The sequence below is a fragment of the Phoenix dactylifera genome, chromosome 17, assembly GCF_009389715.1.
Source record: "Phoenix dactylifera cultivar Barhee BC4 chromosome 17, palm_55x_up_171113_PBpolish2nd_filt_p, whole genome shotgun sequence".
In the NCBI taxonomy this organism is placed as follows: Eukaryota; Viridiplantae; Streptophyta; class Magnoliopsida; order Arecales; family Arecaceae; genus Phoenix; species Phoenix dactylifera.
The window spans coordinates 8,881,590-8,905,813 of NC_052408.1; the positions used below are offsets into that span (position 1 = coordinate 8,881,590).

Below are 24,224 nucleotides of genomic sequence, written 5' to 3' on the forward strand. Positions count from 1 at the left end.
CAGAATTGGGATCACATCATCCCAGGTAACATCAAATCACCCGCAAACTTTAGCATTCCGTGGAAGGTCAAGGTTGCACTGTTTTTAGGAGTTAGGACCCCACAAGCCCCTCACAATATTCTCATCTTTTGCATTCAAACTCTCCTCATGGACTTCCTTTCCGTCTCTTTTCATCCCCCACCATATTCTCAATAGCCCCTCTCCTCTTTCTCGGTGGGCAGGACCCACCAACTCCTTCCTTTGTTCCCTTCTCCCTGTCCTCTGCTTCTATTCATCTGGTGGGTTCTGTTCTCCCTCCCATCTCCCTCGCTATGACCGACCCACGCACCCACGGCCTGCTTTGCCCAGAGGAAAGAAGAAAAAGCAGAGGGAACCACGTCCCATCCGCAGCTGTCACCTCGCATGATGATCTTGGATTCCATCCCTGTCGCCATTCTCTGATCTATCCCTCTCTTCGCTCATGCTATTGATCAGGTCGAAGAGAAGGAAGAATTATCTTATTTGCTCAACTCGTATTTTTTCAAAAAAAAAATTACATTTTTTTTTTCATTCATAATAATAAAATTGAGGTATGTAGCCTTTATTTATAATTGATGAAAGCAAAATGGATTGTCTAGCCTGCAACTAAAAGGCTGCCTAGTTTCAGCCCGATAAACATCAACGCCAATCGGTTGAATCCTCACTTCGGCCCAAAGTCAGCTCGACTTCGGAACTCCGCCAAAAGCTCCACTAACTTGAGATATTCGCTGACTCCTCCGACCAAGTTCGGAATGCCTCTGGTATTCACCGACCCGTCCCGACCTTCGAGCTCGGGCGCTCCACCAAGCACACTTCGAAACCTAGAAAGCCGAGCGACTTCAGCACCCGTCAAGCCGACCTCGTCAAAACGCATGATGCGACCTTCCAACGAGCTCGGCCTCGCTAACGACCGCACTCATGAGCGCGCCTACGCCCACCTACGTGGTCGTATATTGCAACACTACCATACCACGTCTCCATAACCGGCCTTCAATAGTCATACGGCACCTTGGCTACTCCGGCCATACTCTGTTATAATTAAGAACGGGCAGTACTACACGCCACCAATCAACTTAAGCTGCGTGCCATCCGGCTCAGAGATACGCCTCCTCATGATGAGGACTGACAGTACCTCTACCTCTGCCTACAGGCCCCCTACTACTAGGCCCTGTCCATCTACACAGAAGGGTAGGATGCCAAAGGCACAAACTGCTGGGTGGCACCCTGAGGGCATTCTCTGGCAAAATGACCCGGCTGTCCACATCTGTAGCACACTCTCTGGCCCATTCTGCATATGCCAGGGTGCTATCTCCTACATGTATTACACACTGGCCATGATTGGAACCCGGATTCAGTTCTGGCCATAGTGACTGGAGGACAAGGTACTGATGGTAGAAAAGTATCTTGTGATTGACCTCTTCCCCTCCATTTCCTCTTACATGGGGTAGCTGGAGCTGAGCGTACAGACTGCTCCGTCGGGCCCTCCGAGAGATCTACTCTCTCAGATCTACCTCTACTGCTTTGCTCCTTTCCCACACTCATTTTCCTCTGTTCTCTTTCAGCTCTTTCCTCTTTGTTTCTGGTCTCCCACTGTTTTGCTTTATCTATCAACCTAGACAAGGTGGGGACCTCTACTGCCAGTACTGCATTATAAAGCGGGAAAATCAGACCCCGCCTGAATCTTTCTATCCTGGCAGCTTCAGTGGGGATGATGTAAGGAGCATACTTCCCCAATCTAGTGAACACACGAGCGTACTCAGATACGCTCATTCTGGGCATCTGCTTCAGCCTCTCAAACTGAAGAGCCCGATTTTGCCTCTCAGCCGGAGACAAAAACTCATCCATCACTGCTTGCCTGAACTCTTCCCAGGTTGGAGGATTCCTACTGTACAATCTGTCCTCCACTTGTCTCTGGTACCAGTCCCAGGCATCTTCCTTCATTGTAAGCCCTACAAGTTCTATAGCTCTTGCATCAGAACAGGGCAGTCTCCGTATCATCTTTTCAGTCTCCTCCAGGAATCTTTGAGGATCTTCACTTTCTTCCCCCTTAAACTCCGGAGTTCTGAGCCTCAGAAATTCCTGTACAGTAATCCCCTCATCATCTAGAGCCCGCCTGGCCAAACTTCTTGGCACAGGTACAGTAGGTGGGATAGATACTACTGACGGGGCAGGAGGTTTTCCCCGAGCAAGCTGTTCCCTCAGAGCCTGATTCTCCGCCAGTAACTGTTCCATCAATGCATCTCTACTTCCTACCTCTCCTTGATCCTCAACCCTCCGTCTATCAGCAGGATGAGATTTTTCTCTTTGGGGCTCGACATGTGCGGAACCCACATCCAATGCTATATCTGGCTCCATCCTCTTTCCAGGACGAGCAGGTCCTCTCCTTGGAGGTATTCTTTATATGTCTCTAAAAGAGTTAAAAAGAGAGGGCAGTTGTTACACACTGAGTCATAATATATTTTACTGAATTGTAAATGACTCATAAATTAACATATAGAAAAATCCTATGCTCCATAGTATAATCCTATACTTAATCCTGACTCACCCTATTGCTCTGACAGGACTCTTCTTAACCTTTGCTCTGATACCAAGCTTTGTCACGACCCCGCCCCGTTCCGACGGGCCGCCGCGACGGTCCTAGGGTGCGGGTAGGCATAAGGCCACCAGCCACCGCGTAGAACCCTACTACCTATCAATCATCAATAAATCTTGAAAAATTTGGCATGATACATGCACAAAATGATCACTTTTCCTATAGTGACCTGTCAGGATTATCTCAATATATACAACAACACTACCTGTCAGAGCAGCAATCACATAATCTGTCACATAATGAACCTGGATAATATATATCAATACATCATCTCAGGCATATAACTCATCTGTATAAAAATCTGGTTCCCATTCCATCCATGGTCAAACCCATATCCACAACAGGATCTATGACTGTAACTATACACTATATACAACAGAAGGTTTATAATACACCAAAAGGGTATAAACCTCTATCTACATTATACTATACTATGGAGCGGCACGCTAGCAGGCAACCACTAATCCTGCTCCTTCCTATACAATACCTGCCCTGCAATCAAAAACACCAAACTAGGGAGTGAGTATATGAATACTCAGTGAGTGGAGTAGAGAGTACTATGCACATGAGACCAGATATAATCATGGCTCGAGGTGAAATCTCAAGAGCATATGAGCAGTCATCAAGAACAGGATACACATAACTCAACATAAGAAATAAGGAGTAAATCATCACAATCCCAATCAACTCATCTGGAGCATATATAGAATAATCAAATAAGTATGTATGATAACATGAATATGCTCAACAGGTCATAGTATCGAATCATATAAATCAGGTGTCAATAGGCTGAATCATCAATAAGATAGCTATCGGAAGGTGGGTTTTACGCCCCAGGCGAACCAGCAACAACTCCCTACTGTCACATGCATATGCAAGATAGGACACGATACCGATAATGTAAATGCTAGACAGCTATCGGAAGGTGGATTTTACGCTCCAGGCGAACCAGCAACAACTTCCCACTATCACATGCATATGCAGGATAAGACACCACACTGATCATGTAAATGCTGGCCAGTATCCAGAACAGAAATCCATCTCACATCTATATATTAAACGGCACCTCGCGGGAATTCTACATCCGCGGAAAGCCATACTGCACCTCGCGGGGTCTTATTATGCTCGGCGGCAAGCAGAATATAAGTCGTAGGACCGGCCGATTCTACGCCTAGGGCCATGTCCCCCTAGGAAGGGACTAGGCTCCGCCCACCCAGAAGGCTACTATGTGCACACAGGCCGATGTCCAACCCCCCATCGACTATAGGTGTCCTGCAGATACTGCCAAGTCATGCATAAATGCCATAATGCACCCTCCCAATACTCTACTAAAAAGGAGCATAATCAAGACTACCACTCACTCGACTCTGACCCAATCATAAACTAACATCAGGCTTGGGAGTGAGGAATCATGGGAGTGCAATGCAACTCAATATACCACTGAAAAGGGTTCAACAAATCTTTGAAATAGAGGAAATGAAATCAATTTACAAAAGAAGTCATTTCACAATTTGGAACCAATTTAATTACTCATCTACCCCTCGTAATTCCTCTCAATGTTCCCTCAAATGCATGTACAAAATAATCAAGCATGGAAAATCAAGATTATAGAGGAATCTACTACAATATCAATCAATATGCTCAAGTGGAATCAATTCACACTTGGCGACATTCATGAAAATGAATTAAGGATGCTCATGGTGCAAAGTACATGACTCCCACTCACCTGTCAATCCGGCACAGCTCTGATACGCCTCCAAAAATCTACAGCAGGCAGTGGGGAATTTCTTCCTCTGGTTCCCTAGCTTCTTGCCCAACTGATACATGCATTTACAATATATTTAGTTTTGTATCAAGGGCCATAATCTACGTGCCAATCATAAATATATGAACTTTAATTGATTCAACTCCCTCTTTTTCTAAATCCTTTCCTTTTTCCCTTTATTCTTATTAAATTAATCCTCAATTTACATGAATCATGATGCAAGAGTATCCCACACATACCTTGGGACCAATGCTATAGGGTCAAGGTGTGCGAAAGGATCGAATCCCTTTTAATCCAAAATTTTACTAAATCTTGGGTTAACCCCAACTTTGAGAGTCGACCCCCGCTTGGATCGACCCCAGCTTACCCTGAGTCGACCCCCAGCACAGAGCCGAAAATCCCCATTCTCTGGAATTTTCTGAGAGAGTCGATCCTACCAAACTTGGGTCGATCCCACTCAGCCCTGAGTCGACTCCGGCTTACTTTGAGTCGACCCAACACCACTTTTTCATCTTTTTTATCTCGGATGAACAGTAATTCGGACCGACAGTGGGTCACTTTATCCCGATTTTGATCCATTTTCTGAACTCCAATTTTTATGAAATTTATACCCAATGTTCTACACTCATAGGGGATTCCAAAAAGATAAAATGCATCACTATCGGAGGCCGTTTGACCCCCGAAATAATTCGCCGAAGTTGAGACTTCGACACAGTTTTTCCGTAGTGCCGAAAAAATTTGTCGAAATCCGATTCTTCCCCTTTTAACACCCTTTACAACTGTCATCTACCCTTTCTATAGCATAAATTCTTTAGAATACTAGGTAGGGACGGATATTTACCTTTTTCTTCTTGTGAAACTTGGATCCTTGCGTAGAAGAGAAGGAGATCTATACTTTTTCCTTCAGCTGGCAGCGCAACCGGAATTCCCTTTCCTTCCTTTTTCTTCTTCTTCTTCCTCTTCTTTTTTTCCTTTCTTTTCCTCTTCTTCTTTTTCTTCTCTCTGTCCGTCTGAGACTCCCCCCTCTCTGTTTCAATCCAACGCCTCAGCCAGCTCAAACTCATGAATTAAGTCACATCAAACACTATTCACCTTTGTTTAATATTATTAAATTTTCATTTTGCCCCTAATACTTCAACATATCTACTATTATGCCATTAACTTTTGATTTTTTCCAATTTTACCCCTTATATCAATTTTAAAGGACTATTCTATCCCTTTTTATATAATTTTTTTTTTTTGGTTATTACAAAAACACATGATGCGACCTTCCAACGAGCTCGGCCTCGCCAACGACCGCACTCATGTGCGCGCCTACGCCCACCTACGTGGCCGTATATTGCAATACTACTATACCACGTCTCCATAACCAGCCTTCAATAGTCATACGACACCTTGGCTACTCTGGCCATACTCTGTTATAACTATCAATACCCTACCGTTCTCAAGAACAGGCAGTACTACACGCTACCAACCAACTTAAGCTGTGCGCCATCCGGCTTAGAGACACGCCCCCTCATGATGAGGACTGACAGTACCTCTGCCACCTGGGACTCTCCACCGAGACTATAAATAGCTCGATCAGGTAACTTCTAAAGGACTTTTGGCTGGACTAAATTTATCCTACTCTAACTTAATCGTCGGAGGGTCCTCACCGAAAACACCAGTGAGGCTTTGTGCAGGTCCACGGCCATCGCACAGGAGATGGTTCCCGTCTTCTCCTTCCAACTACCAGCGGCTCCTTCGACTCCACCGGCATGGTCACCCTCAAGCCAAATTTGAACTACAACAATAATAATGGCATCCACTCATCCACAATTCTAAAATAGACATAATTAGTAGAAATAAATTCGTAAAAGCTAAAATTCAATATAAGATAGATCTTTAACTTTTATTGCCGTCATTTTGTCTAATTTCGTTCGGACTAGAAGGTACATCCATTCAAAATCTTTTTTTAAAAAAAATCTAGATGATGGGATTTAGATCGAATCATTAGAGGCATAATCTTTCTTAAAGGATAGTGCTACATCATTGGTTCTAACAAAATGTTTAATTTTTTTAAAAAAAAATATTTCAACTATATATTATATAATTAAATTATTTTTTTTTAATGACCAAAATGTTCCGTATCAAATTCGGCCATCTTTCCTAATCAATCGTACAGGTATTAGTCACACCCGCCCGGTCACGTCGGCCGTGGCCCAATGTTAGAATTTATGACCCTGGGTACCTTTGAAGTCTTCCTATATAAGTCGCGGGCAGGCTCCGTTAGACGACGGGCAACATGGCTGCATGGCCTGAACCAAGTGGGAGGTGGTGGAAAATTTATCTCATCCTTGCCGATAGGGACGCTCTGCATGGAAACAGAAAGCAGAGGCATCATGGTTGAACTTCAACTCTATCAATGCCGAATCCAACTTGTGGCTCTGGTTCTTCGATGCAAGGACAGGGGGGAACGACATCCTTGTTGCCGGCAACTTGGATCTTTTGGGCTGTCTTCTCTTCATCTTGGCCACTTGCTTTTTTCTCCCCCTTTTCTTTCAACCTTATCGGTCCTACGTCGCGTCTGTCCTGAGCGTTGATTGAAACAAATCATCCTCTCTTCTGTTATTGTCAAAGACTCTCAGCATGGAGTAGGTACTTCTCTCGACTGTGGTATTTTGATTTGGGATTGCGACCATAAATTTAAAGAAATATTTTGGGCTTTCATGATCCATGTCGAAGTTTTAGCACAGTAGACCATGAAAACCAGGAAAGGAAAGCGCTCTGAGGTAATTGCAGCACTTTTAGTGTTACTCTACTAGGCGTTTTGTGTCATTTGAGAGCCAGTTAAGTACTGCTGTTTTCCCACGTAGAAGGTGGTAGTAACCCATCCGAACAAAACTAAGCACTGATACGAGCATACATAGATGCAAACTTAGTATGTCTGTCGTAATTTTGGAGCAGTCCTTTTGGCCATCGATGGTGATGAGGAAGTGGCTCAACATTAAGCCGAAGGTGTATGAGTTCAGTGAGGATGAGGTTGACACTGAGAGCGAGGATGATGGTTTGTAGTTTGATCTTTCTCACTCTGGCAATTTATACTCGTGAAACATAACTGGTTCTTACGTTAGTCGATCAAGAGGATACTGACTACTTCTGTTTTTTTCGATCGTTCACAGATGCAAGAAACGCTAGCTTGGACTCGTTCTTTGAAATCGTGGGGAGTAAACATGGATACCCAACTCAAGCATCAGGTACTGCCAGAAATTAACTATAAAGATATCCACTCGTGACATCTTACTCTTTCTTCATTACAAGTTGATCTGGAATTACGCTTTGCTTGTCTTCAATTTGGTTAGTACTCTGTTTTATGTGCTTGGCTAAAGCTTATGTGTTTCCTGCGGCATGGGGTTGTTGCATTAATGGACATCTTTTTTCCTTCTATTCTTTCTTTCGTTTTTAGAAAAAGATGGGGATGTACTATGGACAACTTCTAGTGTCAAGTTAGTCTCATATTTTCGGACTTCAGCAACATTAAATGCTTTTGTTTTCCCTGATGGAGAACACTAAATCATCATCTGCAACATTATACTTTGCTAGAAAACAAATATCACACACTTTTGTTGTCTTTTATCTATGGATCAAATGAAAGCAAAATTGACCATTTCAATGGTATGATATCATGTTGCAGTTTGATCTATAGTTTAGAAACATCCAGATTAGCTGAAATTTGATCTGTATATATTTTAAAATATTTATTAGATCAAATCAACAGTTTGGAATTGCCAATTATGTTGTTTATACTTTGTTTGTGCCCACTAACTATATTTCTATGGTTCATTTTTTTTTGCTCGATTGTAGCTAAGAGACTTCACCGGCAAATATATACATATATATTCTCAAGTATTTTATATATCATAGATCAACAGTGCTGATTATCATTTTGAGAAATCCTTCATTGTTTTTGATGAAGAATTATTTGGAGTCGAATACCCTTAGAAGCATCCAGCCTAACTCTGTCAGAGGAGTTCGCAAATACAAGTATTGCATATTTTTCAGTTTTTCTTGTGCTCATGATGATGCTATAGAGAATTATGAGTGAGGAGATGAACTGAAAGCCCTCCTCTTGAGTTCCGTTGAGTAGTAGCAAGAGTCTTTACATGCGTTTTATATGTTGACCTTGAGTGATGTTGACTTTATGTGTTAATATACAAAGATGTGGAGTTATTTATCTAATCTGTTGTCACAGATCCCTGGTGCCCTGGGCTGGCAACACTCTCTTTCATAATAGACAATTCTAGCATCCTGAAGTTCAGTCTAGCAAGCTCCATGATTTAGAAGCAGTTCTAATTTTATTTTGTTTGAGATTTTCTTTTTTTTTCCGAATGTTTTACTGTGAGGATCCGTGTGGGCGTGTGTTTAGTCCTACATCGGTTATTTGCCGAGAAGATCTTGGATACTTATACAGGATCAAGAAACCAAATAATATCTTTCAGCTAGCCTTTTTAGGTGAGGTCATAGGTTGTGACATTTACAATGTCCATGGGGCTTTATTCTATTCTATAGCAGATCTTGGTTTTGCATCTTACTTACTTTGCTTTGGTCTATTTTACATAATTTCATAGTTTATAACTCTTTAGGAACACAAACAAAAGGAACCTCGTCAAGACTTCGGAGAAGAAAATCAGAAACTTTACGTGTTCACTATATACGTAAAAAAGATGTGAGGTTTGGCTCTAACCATACATTGATTTCATCATTTTCTGCTTCTGAAGTATTATGAAAAAACTATAGCGTTTGAGGTACGACAATGGATTTAAATAAGCTTTTATAATTCACTTGATGATCAATAGGGTGATGATTGGAACATGGAATGTTGCTGGAAGGGTCCCAATTGAGGATCTTGAGCTTGATGAATGGCTATGTACCAAGGAACCGGCAGACATGTATATTCTTGGGTGAGTACATACATCTTAATGCTATTGAATGAATCTAATTCTTTGAAAGTAGCAAGTTACCACCTTTTAAATTCCACTGCTGGGCTGTCATTACACAAGCTGAATATAATGGTCAATACTGAATCTTCCAGTTCTGTTGGCTGTTCCCCAAACTTAATATGAAAGAAAAGGATTACTGAAACCTCTCTGCTCATTTTCACTATGAGTTCCAGTTCCTATTGGTCATCTTACATGTCATCTCATTCTGCAGTTTTCAAGAGGTGGTCCCTTTAAACGCTGGGAATGTATTAGGAGCCGAGGATAGCAGGCCAATTCCAAAATGGGAGGCCATTATTAGAAGAACACTAAACAAATCTTCACAACCCAGGACATTATGTAAGAGTTACAGTGCTCCTCTCTCACCGGTGTCGAGGTCTTCGACTCCTACTGTTGGGAGCAGCAGGACTGCTCAGCTTGCTGATAATGGTTCCTTATTCGAAGGAGAAAGCCCAAAGAAGCTAATCAACATGGAGATGGAGTTACAGTGGGACAGGGTTCATGCTGCCAATGGCGCCAGTAAACTAGACTGGCCTGAATATTCATTTGATACGCCACCGCAAGCTCCGACTTCTAGATCAAAATTGAGAAGAGTCCTGAGCAGCTATCCAAGAATTGGATTTGATTGGCCGGAGGGATCGCAAGCAGTGAATGCTGGGCTAAAACGAGTTTACCATAGCTCAGGGAACCTTGGAATGCTGTGGTCAGAGCAGCAAGAGACATCTGATGTTCTTAATTCATTAAATGATGTTCCTGACAGGCTTTCTGAAGAAGAGGAAGATTCTTCCTCAGTAAATGTAGCAGACGAACATGATGTCAAGAATCAAGAAGAATGTTTAAGACGTAGTGCTAGATTTGTGCGCGTCGTCAGCAAGCAGATGGTTGGTATTTACATCTCCGTCTGGGTTTGTCGAAGGCTGAGGAGACACATAAACAATTTGAAGGTATCTCAAGTTGGTGTTGGACTTATGGGCTACATGGGAAACAAGGTCATTGCTCTCCTCCTTAACAAAAAATGAAACCATGTAGAAGATATTGCCTGATTAGATTAAGCTTCAGGTTCCGCTGTTAGTGAATGGATTTCATGGTTTATGATGTAGGGGTCTGTTTCTGTCAGCATGTCTCTTTTCCAAACTAAGTTGTGCTTCGTCTGTTCTCATCTGACATCAGGCCATAAGGAGGGTGATCAACATAAACGGAATTCTGATGTGCATGATATCTTACAACGCACTCGATTTTCTTCTATATTAGATGCTGATCAGCCGCAGACGATTCCAACACATGAGTAAGAATCTTATTTATGTTATCGTTGCTGCCATATTATTGTTGCTTGGTTGTGCTCTTCTATGTTAAGGTCATTGTATCTTACATTATGCCATCTATTAGTTTATTATGTGAAACTGATCTACCAATTCAGAGTTCCTGAAAACTTCTTAAAAATTATTATTATTAAAGGTTATCGATGGCCTTAGAAATTTCCATCTTAATGGTATACCTAGGTTGGAGAACAAAACTGTGATGCTCTTGTATCAGGGGAAGTTCTTTTGCGGTAGTTATATTCTTTATTTCGATCTTTTTTCGGTACTTTTTGCCATTACAATTTCTTCGGTAACAGTAGCTCGTACGATCTGTATGAATGATTTTCTTTTCGCTTAGATTCCATATAGCATTGTACATTGAAGTGTCTGCAATTTAAATTATTGAGCAAACTAATTTCGGTGTTAAATGATTGAATTTGATGTTTCATAACTTTGTCATTTATAGAGTGTTAAGTGAAGCGTTATGATTCAAGGTGATTATTTAGTTATTTGCTTGTTTCAGAAAGAAGTCTTCCCTGCACATCTGACACCCAAATAATAATTCAGTAAGCGTTAGTTTTGAAAATCTGAAGCATATCAATGCACACTGTTATGAAATTCAGGAAATCGTGATCAAGTTGCAACAGAAGGTATAGCAGATTGGAGGAAAAGTATGAATCTAAGAAAAGTCCGACAGGCATTCCGATTCCACCAGTACATGCATATGAAATTAAAAAAAAAAAAAAACCTTTAACTTCATAAACATGAAACAAGTTAATCAAGGAACTTGGGTAGCACACTGAGGAAAGCATGTACTGAACTGTTTACAGGGAAATATCTGAAGAGCAGTGATAGTCTCGAACTAGCTCTCACAATTGGTGTTTAGATATGACACATACATGTTTGCTCATCTTTGCTTCAGGTTGCTTTAAGATCCAATGAAAAGCTAAAAGAGAAACCACAACCTCAGCAACTTTCAATTGACACTGCAAAGGCTGAAAACCAGAGAGGTGTTTCCATGTGTAGGTCTTCGTGCCGGTTACTTAAATTCTATCTTGAGGATTTTGGTTGATTAATCTTGTGAAATTCTAGTGGCATCTCTCTTCGATCACTTCGACAAATATATACTATTATAGGAACTCTGGGGATCCTTTATACTTGGACAAATACATACTATTATAGGAACCCCTCCTTTGTGGCTGGGCATGTGCTGAATGCTAGTAGATATCATAGTATTACATGCTTGTCTATGCCCCTGCATTTTATCCTTTATGTCTTCCCTCCGCAAGAACAATTTCATAAAGCTACATGCTTCATCGATCCCATTTGGTTTAAGGGGTTTCTTGACCAATTAATAGTTGTTCCATGTCTTTTCCTCCCACACAATGATGATGATCATTCGTGCGTTACCTTCTTCATCCACATTTGAGCAACTTGAGGAAATTGAGATTCTAAATACATGGGATGGCATCTTCAAGAGATATGAGGATAATTAAGTCGCCAATAAATTAAAGCAGAATAGAATTCATACAAAGCAAATCAACCTGTCTGATTTAAGAATCTGAAAAGCTCAAGCAGGGAGTGACCAATAAGTAGATTCTCCTTTCACTCATATCTAGTTTTGTATTGACAACTTTTCTGTTGAAAACTGATCGGAGACTGGGCCTTTTCCAATGGGTACAGCCGAATTTTCTGGTTTGGAGACCTGAATTACCGTCTAAATATATCGGATGCTGAAGTAAGGGAACTTGTTGCTAAGAAAAGATGGGATGAACTCATGAACTTTGATCAGGTGATGCAATATAATTTGCTATCTTCTGATGTTTCTTATAGTGATGAAAAGTAGTTGTTTGAGTGAACATTACTGCATGCTTTCATGAGACCGGTCTTTTGTTGTCAGGCTAACAAGAGATTACTGCTTGTGCGCAAATGTGACAGCTAAACAATGAGCTAAGAAAAGGGCGCATATTTGATGGATGGAGGGAGGGGCGCATTAGTTTTCCACCTACTTACAAATATGAGATCAACTCAAATAGATATGTTGGAGAAAATGCTAGAGAAGGAGAGAAGAAGAGGTCCCCAGCATGGTATGCATTCTCTCTCTCTGATGTTGCTTAAAAATTAAAAAGCTTTGGTCTGAGTAAGTCTGAGTCACTAATATAGCTGTCGTTGGAAAAAGATCCATTTGCTCAACTGCAATCAGTGCAGCTATTTCCTTGCTCGATAGTATGTTTAAATCTTGCTATGATACCTACCAACCTATCTACCAATTATGTAGCTGCTTTACTTATGACAGTGTCCTTCATGATCATTCAGGTGCGATCGTATTCTTTGGTCGGGGAAGGGCATCAGACAACTTTCATATTGGAGGTCCGACTTGAGTCTCTCAGATCATCGTCCGGTTAGCGCGATCTTCTTGGTTGAAGTTGAAGTCTTTGACGAGCGAAAACTTGAAAGAGTTCTAAACTTTACTAGTGCTGGATAGCATTATGCAGAATGCTGCGAAGACGGTGGAGTAATGATCAAACATAGTAATCATCGATATACAAGGTAATCAACCTTCTAGTTATTAAATAAATAGATTGAACAAAATGAATTGTGGGAGAGGTGATGCTTTATCGCCATGTTAGCCTGGTTCATAGTTGCATGAGTTCTATACCACTCTGGAATGTTTTCGTGTGCTTCGATCTTATGAGATTCCCACTCCACACACACACACATGCAAATACATGCTCGTATTGTGTGCAAATTCTTTGCTGTCTTGAAATTATTTCTTCATAAGAAGAAACAAGGTGTTTCAGTAATTGCTTAGCTCAATCAAGCTGCATATTCTGTAGGATCTTTTGATAGCTAAAACATGTTCATTGATGTGGTTACCATCTTTTCATGCAGGGAAAGCTTCTCTTCAGGGGCTGTCTTTTTTATATGGGAATGCCCTTAATCCATTCTATAGTGGCCTAAACTTCAAACCTGACAATTTTTAATGCATTCGATGCGATGGAGTATATAAGATTGTCGGTTGATACATGTAAAGCACATAGAGTGAAAACAGTAAGTTTCTTCTGACAGTTGTCTGGATATAGTTTGCACTCAATGTTAAGTTAATGCCATGCAAAGAAGGGTTAAAAGTTGGTCATCTTTATAATCAAGGAGAGGATCATCTGGTGAAGACCTAACTTCAGACTTGGAAGCATTGATCAAAAACATCATTCGCTTTGAGTGTGTCAAGTATCTTCTGCATGCATTGCATTTGTCTTTCTGAGGAATGCTGAATTTCTTGGATTAGTATAGGGATAACAATGAGAAATGTTTGTGTCGAGAGAATTGACTTCTGCTCAAGCTATATACACAATGTGAGTGTAGGCTCCTCAGCCAATGGTGGTTTTAACATGTGAAACTCTCTGGATAAATTATGTTTCATTTTGAATGATGAAAATGCTGTCCTCCAAGAGGTAGCTGAGGAAGGCTGTAGAACCCAGTTTTTCGGGGAACAACAGAGGGGCCCCAAATCAACAAACCAACCTGCCTTAAATTGCATCAAGAACCAGTTTTTCTGGGGTAGTTGTAGCAGCACTTTTTGAATAAATATAGCTTATTAGCTGCCTAAAAGTGAGGGAAGTTTGTTGGAATGGATCAGAAGCATAAGGTGGCATAGATGAAAAGATTTGTATTCAGATCATTAGAGGCCAATTCTTGTCACATTGCTGCAACTTTTTTTCCCCAGCAAGGCCGCCTAAATCACCACCATTTCAATCAGTAAAAGGAATGAAACAAAGGTCAGGTAATCTGAGAAAAGGAGAAAAACAGAGAGGAGAGGAAAGGAGAGGGATAGGAGTAGAGTAGAGAAATGGAAGCCTGAACCCCAGTTAGCACAAAGACCCAACTTAGTTAAAAGACTGGGCTGGCCAAGATACAACCACCCCCACCAAATCCCCATTAAGTCTCGCTATTACTTTAACATTTGAGAATAAGACGCAAATGATAGCCAAAGCTTGAGCATTAAATACTTTGTTTCTAAAGGAATAAAGAAAATTCACTCATCTGCCAAAGTCCAGCCATTTATTTTCCATGAGAAGGTAATCCACCATCCCTCTGTGTGTTTCACTCAATAACCAACTCTCAATATTCTGAACTTAACAAAAAAATCCCCTTCTATGATACATGTCACACTTAAGAGTTCGAAATTTGAGCCGGATCTGAGGTCAAAGATTGGTCCACCTAAGTCCGTCCTAGCCGGCATAGAATGAAGACAAAAGAATGTAATATCATAGGATTCAAGATAAGGCAGCCGCATGGAGAAGAAAGTTGATGGAAGTTGGTATATCCTCTCAGACCAACTCTCTCTTGGTAGTTGTAGAAGCAATAGACCAAGATAGCATGACAAAGGCCTGCATGCATATGAGCAAGTTATAACGAAACCCCCCTATCTTCATGAAGGTTTCAGCCAGTATCAAGGTCCTCATGGCAAAGCTTTTGGCTCTGTTTTTGCTGTTGATTTCTAATTTAGTTGGAGCACCTGGTGAGCTCTCTCCATACTACTACGAAGAGTCATGTCCCCTCGCAGAGGAGATCGTGAGGCAAGTTGTCACAGAAGCAGTTTACAGAAATCCAAGGATTGCAGCCTCTCTTCTTCGCCTTCACTTTCACGATTGTTTCGTTCTGGTCTCAACTCTTCGGACAATCTTAACTTCCTTTTTTTTTTTTTTTGTCTGACTAGCGAGTGAAATGGTAATAGGAAGGAATTGCTATTGCAGGGATGCGATGCTTCGCTTCTTTTAGATGATGCAGGTGATATAGTCAGTGAAAAAAATGCTGTGCCAAACCTGAATTCTGTGCGAGGTTTTGATGTGATCGACCGAATAAAGGCTGTGCTAGAGGAGGCATGCCCATTAACTGTGTCGTGTGCTGACATTCTTGCCATTACAGCTCGAGACTGCGTCCATTTAGTAAGTGCTCGGATACCATTTTTTGGCTGATAGGTTTATAGTCAAATATGAATTACTATGGGCAGAAGAGCTCGGCCACATGCCTTTATCATGTACAATTGGACCATTTGAGTACCACATAACTTGGAAACATTAGCTTAGATTTACCAACTTAAAATCTCATCCAAAAACTTTAGTCGAAAAATATTATTTGGATTACTTAGTCCTATATAAATACTTAAGATCTACATAGTGTATAACCGATATGGAACTAAACACATACCCATATAAATCCTCACATACCCTCCCCATTTAAACTCCGGTGCTACTATTAGACTAAAAATTCAAATACATTCAAATCTAATCACAAACACCACGACGATAGATCTGTAGTCAGTCCTAATAGATATATGCTTTTGTATCATGTAACCCACATAGACTATAGACCAGATCCGCTCTAATATCATTCTAACGATATAGAATCTTGCTCAAAAAGACTAGCCACAAAATATTATTTAAATTTCATGGTCCCTTATAAGTACATAACTAATATGAGACTAATATATGCTCATCCTTACATTAGATATGGAATGAATAGATGATGTCATCTGATGACACAAAAGAAAACTAAGTTTGTTATCTTCCGCCTTACGTATTCTGCATTCAGTAATAAGGAGTTTTGCCAAAGATACCGGACTTAGAAATTTGAAGAACCTGTTGAAGGGTAACAAGAAATTACTAAAACTTTTCTTTCCAACAACAGAAAAGATCTAGAGGAACATGGTTCTCAAAAAGTTGGATATGACCAACAATTTAGTTCCTAGTTTTTTCATTATTTAGTTCTAATACCATGACATTAATAACCACTCTATATTACTTCAGGGAATAATTTGCTGTCTTAACCATTTTACTTCAGGCAATATTTCTAAACTGACTATAAACACCAAAGAGCATCAAACAGAAGCTTGTGTGTGCAAACATGGAGTGTTGTTCCTTACTGCTCTCTCTCTCTTTGAATTTTATAGAGAGGTGGTCCGAGGTGGGAGGTACTCTTGGGGAGAAAGGACTCTCTGAAAGCAAGCCTTACTGCTGCGAACCAAATGATACCTGCTCCAAATTTCACACTTGAAATGCTCATTTCCAACTTTCAAGCTCAGGGGCTTGACATAGTAGACTTGGTCACTCTCTCAGGTACTAACAGGTTTCACCCTCTCATTCTGTATTACATTAATCATTCAAACGTAATAAAAACTACTAAATTCTCTGAAACATTTAGCATCCATGAAACATTATCAAGAAAAACCTCTTAAACTACATGGCTTGGAAAGAATTAGCCTTGTTCAAAATTGTTATTGTAGGCAGCCATACCATTGGAAGGTCAAGGTGTACAAGTTTCAAACAGAGGTTGTATACTCCACAACCATATCTAGAGCTGGACTATCACCGCAGGTATTCAGTCTTTTTTAGTGCATTGAGGTCCATGTGCCCTGCTTCAGGGAGGGACAATGTCTTGGTTCCCCTTGACCTGAAGACTTCGAGGAGGTTCGACAACCAGTATTTCTTCAACCTCCTTCGAGGAAATGGATTGTTGCAGAGCGACAATGAGCTTGTTTCTGAGTACCCAGAGGCAGAAGTGCTGAGTCTGGTATGGGCCTATGCATCTAATCAAGAACTATTTTTCAAGCACTTTGCAAACTCAATGATAAAGATGGGGAACATCAATGTACTCACCGGAGATGAGGGAGAAGTCCGGCATAACTGTCGCCATGTGAATGCATATTACCATTGAACAGGAGATTAAACAATAGCAAATTCATATCAGTCAATGACAGTATTGTTTTCAAGTTTATATTTACTACAGAGGTTGTTATCAACCTAGTCATAGGAATGGATTGTGTGGTCTAACCAAATGAAACATGTTGAGCTGGTTTATGTTATATATGACTATTGATTGTTGCATGAAATATGGATACCTGCAATTTTTCCAACTGATTAAAGAATAGTTTCTATATAGTTCAATTGTAATTTGGTAGATACTCTCTAAACTTTGCACTTGTTTGTTTCTTCTATAATATGCAAGGGTATTCATTAAAGACTCATCGTCCTCTCTAGTTCACAATGAGGGCCTCACAGGCTTCAAGACCCATAGTCGCAATATCCTGCAACCAAGATGAATATATCTTTAACTACAATGCCTCTCATAAAACCTCAAAGGTCGTTAATTCATTTTTTATCACCAGATAAAAGTTAGAAATCCTACCTTTTTGGCTTGCTAATTTCTATAACTTTCTTAATTGAAATTTGAAAATGCCCTAATATCATCCACTAAAGAGATTTAATTGTGAGAACTCTCAGAACATATTCACATTTTCTACACTTTTCACAACATCTAATACACAATCATTCACCTTACAAATGTTCTCTTCTTGATAGGGATGTGTGTAAACTAGCCATTGAGATGAACCCCTTGTACTTCTCAGCTTGACACATGCTAGGTCCTCCAAGAAAGAAAGCACAAGGAATAGGTTGAGGGTGTTATACTCCTGGGAAGCTAGATCCTGAAATCCTAGGCCATGTTGAATTTTTTTTTTAAAATTTATCTTTTAACAATCTCATATACTTATATTTTATTTTCCATTTGATTTTGTTATTTAAACTTTGAAGTATAACTCATGAAAGAAGTTTGCTCCAAGTTGTTTGATTTGTCTCCAATCACCAACATCATCAAACCACAATTTAGTCAAGGAAAAAGCTTCACAGCACTACTCCATATTCCAATAATTTTTCGAATGCAGCACAATCTGTAATATATTAATTGCATACAGAGAGTTGGAGACTCATCAGGAACAATCTTGTTTCATTTTTAAAAAAAAAATATTAACATTAGTCTACTTCCTTTCCATGCCACAAACTAACTTTTTAGAGCTTTGCTCCTCCACTCCACAAAAAGATTTGCCAAATTACAATCTAAGGAATTGCATCTATTCATTGCCATCATACATGAAAATGACTTATACCAATCCGAAGAGATTTAACTACTGAGATCTTGCGGAGACATATCTTTAGATGATTTTGCTAAGAAAGAAAAGCAAAAGCTATACTAGAATTTACCACAAATGATGGCTTCTTAATATGACTTCTGGTAAGAGATGTAATCTATCAAAGCTTTGACCTAACATATATTTTATCAGGCTTGGCCTCGTTTGACTCAATTCAAGCTTAATCAGGCTTATAACCTAGCTTCTAATATTTTGCAATGTGCAAGGTAAACACCAGCATCCCAATTATATTTCTGGTTATCCGCTTTCTTAAGCGGTCTTTATACATCAGAATAGCACCCTCAAACGGAACAATGAAGCCAAAAACTCATCTATCCATTCATATCAATTAAAACATTCATAATAACACTATAGTAAGCAGAGATTCACCCAGTGTATTGATTTGATAGTCTCCAAACATATCAGCTGATAAGATATGGAAAGAACAAATAATAAAGTAATATTCACATAAATATTTGTCTAAACTAGAATTTTTTTACTTTCGAAGGTAAAACTCTTCTTTCTTTTGCTTTTTCAAATAAAAAAGGAATTATAATGCAAGAGTAAAGCGAAGATTCTCAGTGACAAAAGCATCCCAAAGATTGGAGTTAATTCTTTACCAAAAAAAAAGATTGGAGTTAATTAAAACAGAGTTTGGTTTCTTAAAACTGAGTTTGTTTGATGTGACAATAAAACCTTATACAGTTAAAGGTACAAAACATAAGCTAATATCTCAACATAATTTGAACTGTGGAAAGAAGAAAAAAGTTTGATTTGAATTGTGGATATGATGGGGGGCGATCAGAACCTGTCGGGATTTCATGACTGCATCACTTGCAATCATCAGTGGATTGACAGACCATGAATTTTCACATCACCTCGGACCCCCAAAATCAGATATTTAAAGAAAAAATTCAACCTTTATTGTTGGATTCGATTTAAAAGATTAAGATAATAAAATGACCATCGAGAAAAAAAAATAAACCAAAAAGAGGACAAAGAAAAAAAAATACCAATAGAAGATTACATTAGTATGCGAGAGGAATGAAATCGCTCAGAACTTCTTAGAGGGTTGTGTTACCATCATCAATGGATGTAATCCATCTCCGAGACACAAACTAAGATCTCTTCATCGCTTGAAGAACAGAACGAGAGAGAGAGAGATTTGGTGGAGGGGACGGCGACTAGATGAGGGGTGGATGGGTTTATAAAGAGAGAGAGAAGAGGAGGAGGAAGAGAGGGCGAAACCCTAATTCCTAAGCCTTTTAATCCTGACCGTCAACTTTATTGATGCCCGGGTGTGAGAGCCAATGAAATGAGCCGGTCTACATCCTACCAAAAATATAGGGCCGGGATTGGGTTATAAACGGTTTTAATTGACTCAATGAAGGATTGTGATTATATATTTTTCAGCCCAAAATGGAAAGGTTGTGATTCTATCAGCTAATATATATATATATATATATATATATATATTAGAGGCTCGGATGCCTCCCATCAAATACCATTCAAATGGCTATTAAACAAATTTTGTATTTTAATTTTAAAAATAATTTTATTTTTTTGTAAATTAAAAACTAACAAACTAAAATCTGAAACCAACATGAAATGCCATCTAAGAAAGCGCTTTATAGGATGGTTGAGTTGTGCACTAAGGCAAGCAACTTGGCACAAGCAAACAATCGCATTTTCATGATAAGTCCATAACCAAGCACAAACTAACCTAAATTTTAATGTAGAGACTATAGATATAGATTGAAATACTTTCACATTACTATTGCACCAAATCTATACTAACATAACCAATGCACGGTGTACTTTAGGTTGAAAAATTATGGTTTAGTTAGATTTGGGTGTTGGATACATTCTCTAACTCAGGATAGAGATATGTTATGATACATTCTCTAACTCAGGATAGAGATATGTTATTTTGGTCAATTTGGATATAAACTGGTGTCTAACCTTACTCCACCCGTCTAAGTTATATATTTAATATTTTGTCAAAAATTATATTCCATAAATAATTATTAGTTGTTATCTAAAGTAATTATATAGATCGATTATCCATTGGTTCAAGCTTCAACTAAGCTCTGATTGAAGGTTGAACCCTTCATGTACTCTTGATACTAGTTTGAACTGATTTTTACTTAGTTTGAGATGTTGAGCTGATTGTTTCAACTCATGTTTGAGTCATTTCAATATCGAGATCGACTAAGCTTGATTAAATAAATTAATTTAGCTTAATCTCAAAACTCAAAAATAACTCAAAATCAACCTAATCGAATCCAAGCTTGATCAAGCTAAGCTCAATTCAATTCAAAGAAGTTCTTAAAGGTCATTGGGTCAGTTACATCTCTAGATAATTCGACTCAAAATCGCTATCTCATGAAAAATATACAGATATAACTTTTTTTAGGGAGAAAAAGAGGGAGGCCTATCTATACAAAGCACCTAGGTGTCAACCAAAATAGGTTCCAATCCAGAACACACCTGGTTGCTAAACGGAGGGGTGTGACTTTAGTTTCAAAATCAATACACCTTATTAAAACCAACCATGAAGCCATAACCTAGAAAGGATGCAAACTGTGTGCAAGTTAAAAACCAGCGCATGGTAACATATTAACATCCTAGTAGATAAAAGCGCACCTAAAACCAAAAACTCCAGCAATTAAAATGCTATTAAAACAAAAAAACTGTCTTGTTTCCAAACACAATCACCACATTCTCATCCCCTTCTTTATAAATCCCCTCCATCCTCATCCTCTTCCCACAGCACCTCCACCACCTTTATCACCGGTTCGCCGCCGCCGCTGCCGCCGCCACCACCACCACAATGGCTAACTCATCATCAAACACTCTCATGATGCTCCTCCTTGCTATCGTCGCCATGGCGATGACCGCAAGAGTGTCGAGCTTAGAACAAGAAGAGAAGATTCCCTTTGCAGCGGGCGAGCCCAAGTTTGAAAATTGTTGGAAATCGATCTTTGCAATGGAAGGCTGCGCCGCTGGCATCCGGTCATCCTTCCTCAGCTGGCGCATACAGCCGACCCCCGAGTGCTGCAAGGCTATCAACAGCCTCAACCAGTATTGCTTTAATATCTTCTCCACCACCCCCTTCTATAACTCTCCATTCCCTTCCCTCCTCAAGGCTTTCTGCGCTGCAAAGGCCCCGTCAAAACCTGCAGGAGAAAGTTCACCTGCACCAAGTGCTTGAGTTGCCAAGTAATCACCAATAAAGTTTCAGATTTATTGGGATTTTAATGAGCAAGGGAAGTGTTGTGGCTCTTGTTTTAGTTATTCAGGGGCTGTTGCATTAACGTTCTCATGTTGTAAGTTCTATTGACTTAGGCAGTCTTCTTATATCTTTAACAGATAAATTACTATTTGACCGGAATTCTCTCTCTTTCTTTCTCTCTCTCATGTTAGTAAGAACCAAAAAAAAAAAAAAAGGAAAACTGAGATCTGCCCTCTGGATAACTGCAATTTAACAACATTTTTCTCAAAAAGAAAGACTTCTATATTGTAGAACAAGCCTAACTGTGTGTAAAAGGATTAAACTTGGAATGGTTAATTCCTTAAGCAGTAATTACTAAAATTACAGTCAAAGAGTCAGACGAAGAACCAAGTTTTAAATCTATTAAAAACTATATTTGTCTGCATATTGAAAAGCTGACTAAAGTTGGATTATCAACCTAGATGCTTTCCTGAAAGTTAAAATCCTAGAGTTTTATGTTAGCATATATTTGTCTGCATTTTGATGTATTCATCTACTCCCTTGGGATTAGAAGAAGCTGTCCCCATAGCTTCTTGATGGAGATGGAGATGGGGGTCATTGAGGTAATTGCAACCATGTATGTATATATGTATGTACATACATATATGTGTGTGTGTGTATATATATATGTATATATATGTGTGTGTGTATATATGTATATATATGTGTGTGTGTATATATATGTATAAGTATATATACTTGTATATATATATATATATATATATATATATATATATATATATATATATATATATATATATATATATATATATATGTATGTATGTATATAAATAATGTATTTTCATTATATTTCAAACTAGCTAGTAATTTAATAGAAGAATCTAGTTGAAAAAAAATTCATTAAAATAATGTCAGAAAAACCATCCTGTGGGATAATTTTGATGAAACATTGATGATATGGATATGGAATGAATCGAACCCAAACAAATATTTTCATAAACATTTATCGTTAAATATTTATGAATCCCACCTGATATCTTTTCAGAATAAACGCATATCATACGAGCTGGTACATTAGGAGCTGTCCCATAAAAGCATAAAGCAATCCATCAAGCATATTCTTCATGCATAACGTATTAACGTGGCATGCATGCGAACGCTTCCGAAACCATGCACCGGAAACGACATGAACTAAGCTGCATCCAGTTTTGAAGCGCCCACATATAAAATTTCTGCGGGCTTTTCCAGATGGCGACATCCCAGCTGCTGGTCCTCCACGAGATTCAAGAGAGCCGTTGGATCCTTCCCTCTTCCTTCTGGGCACGTGGAGTGCGTGTTCCGCGCCCACTGGTATATTTTAGATCGGTGTAGATCTTCCAGATTATCATGCCAAGCTCCACCTGTCGTACGGCTGAGATTTCACCACGAGGCAAGAAGAGGAGTGGCAGTATCTCCTAACCCCAACTATACCGCAGTCGTTCCGTTAAAACGGACCTCAGTTATCCCGCCATTCAACGTCATAGCGCTTGTAGCGGTCGTTATTGAACAGCTCGGTCCCAACTTTGGGTTGTTGCCATTTTTTTGGGGAAGAGGGATGGAAAAGTAATTTCCCATTTTTTTTTATAGCTCGATTCAACAAAAGACAAAGTTGTAATGAGTCGGAATCCCATTCAAAAGAATTAGCTAAAAAATATTATTTAGATTTAATAATTTTATATATTTATTCAAAATCTATTCATTGTATAATTGATATGGGACTAAACATATATTCTCACAAATCTTTACGTACTCTTTCTATTTAAGCTCGAGTATCCTCATAAAAAAAAAAAGGATAGAAAGCCAATTATAAATATCATAATTCTAATCATAAGTATCATAATTAATTCGGGATCAACTTCAATTCTCTATGGGATATAGCCAGATCCGCTCTAATATTATTTATAACAAATTAGGACCTCATCCAACAAACTAGTTAGATGGTGTTATTTAAATTTATTGGTCCTGCATAAGTACGTACTCAAATTATACGTACCAAATGCATCACCAGTATAAGATTAAATACATATCCGCTTGACTCCAAATTCAATCACAAATATTATGATCAACCCATAGTCAACCTTAATAGATGCATGATGCAGTCTCTTAGTCCATAAGAGCATAGACTGGGTCTAGTTTGATATTATTTGTATCCAGGACATCATCCAAAAGGATCGGTTAGAAGGTATTACTTAAATTCCTTAGACTTGTATATATATATATATATATATATATATATATATATATATATATATATATATATATATATATATATATATATATATGTGTGTGTGTGTGCGCGCGCGCGCGCGCTATCTAAGATCTACCCAATATATAATC

At 39.1% G+C, this 24,224-nt stretch overlaps 2 protein-coding genes and 2 non-coding genes across 6 annotated transcripts; 2 read left to right on the forward strand and 2 right to left on the reverse strand.

Annotated features, from left to right (window-relative positions):
* The first annotated feature begins 6,645 nt into the window (after positions 1 to 6,645).
* LOC103706389 (type I inositol polyphosphate 5-phosphatase 2) lies at positions 6,646 to 14,038 on the forward strand. 3 transcript variants are annotated; one of them, XM_008790464.4, is made up of 11 exons: positions 6,646 to 7,147; positions 7,323 to 7,422; positions 7,538 to 7,612; positions 8,984 to 9,086; positions 9,212 to 9,316; positions 9,567 to 10,341; positions 10,453 to 10,637; positions 12,334 to 12,442; positions 12,589 to 12,737; positions 12,967 to 13,200; positions 13,543 to 14,038. In XM_008790464.4, the coding sequence occupies exons 1-10, from the start codon at positions 7,118 to 7,120 to the stop codon at positions 13,133 to 13,135; spliced, it is 1,800 nt and encodes a 599-aa protein (XP_008788686.2). In that variant the 5' UTR covers positions 6,646 to 7,117; the 3' UTR covers positions 13,136 to 13,200; positions 13,543 to 14,038. The 3 variants fall into 3 exon arrangements, with proteins under 3 accessions (XP_008788686.2, XP_008788688.2, XP_008788687.2); XM_008790465.4 differs by having other exon boundaries at positions 6,647 to 7,147; positions 8,999 to 9,086; XM_008790466.4 differs by lacking the exons at positions 12,334 to 12,442; positions 12,589 to 12,737.
* A 437-nt stretch (positions 14,039 to 14,475) lies between these two features.
* LOC120103727 (peroxidase 20) lies at positions 14,476 to 19,583 on the forward strand. The gene is made up of 4 exons (XM_039114891.1): positions 14,476 to 15,312; positions 15,405 to 15,596; positions 16,601 to 16,766; positions 16,934 to 19,583. The coding sequence occupies exons 1-4, from the start codon at positions 15,082 to 15,084 to the stop codon at positions 17,362 to 17,364; spliced, it is 1,020 nt and encodes a 339-aa protein (XP_038970819.1). The 5' UTR covers positions 14,476 to 15,081; the 3' UTR covers positions 17,365 to 19,583.
* Positions 19,411 to 19,496, reverse strand: LOC113462682. Its single transcript, XR_003385604.1, has one exon. It is a non-coding gene; the product is annotated as a small nucleolar RNA snoR14 (small nucleolar RNA).
* Positions 19,584 to 19,663: 80 nt separating the features above from the next.
* On the reverse strand, positions 19,664 to 19,751 carry LOC113462680. Its single transcript, XR_003385602.1, has one exon. It is a non-coding gene; the product is annotated as a small nucleolar RNA U61 (small nucleolar RNA).
* Positions 19,752 to 24,224: the final 4,473 nt, after the last annotated feature.

Bases quoted from the DNA above. Each gene is read 5' to 3' on its own strand.
- LOC103706389 (XM_008790464.4), top strand. From the start codon at position 7,118: ATGAAAACCAGGAAAGGAAAGCGCTCTGAG. The intron at 7,613-8,983 runs GTACTGCCAGAA...ATAATTTCATAG, and splicing joins ATACCCAACTCAAGCATCAG to TTTATAACTCTTTAGGAACA. The intron at 10,342-10,452 runs GTCATTGCTCTC...TTTATGATGTAG, and splicing joins TGGGCTACATGGGAAACAAG to GGGTCTGTTTCTGTCAGCAT.
- LOC120103727 (XM_039114891.1), top strand. From the start codon at position 15,082: ATGAAGGTTTCAGCCAGTATCAAGGTCCTCATGGCAAAGCTTTTGGCT. The intron at 15,313-15,404 runs GTCTCAACTCTT...TTGCTATTGCAG, and splicing joins TTCACGATTGTTTCGTTCTG to GGATGCGATGCTTCGCTTCT. The intron at 15,597-16,600 runs GTAAGTGCTCGG...TGAATTTTATAG, and splicing joins CTCGAGACTGCGTCCATTTA to AGAGGTGGTCCGAGGTGGGA.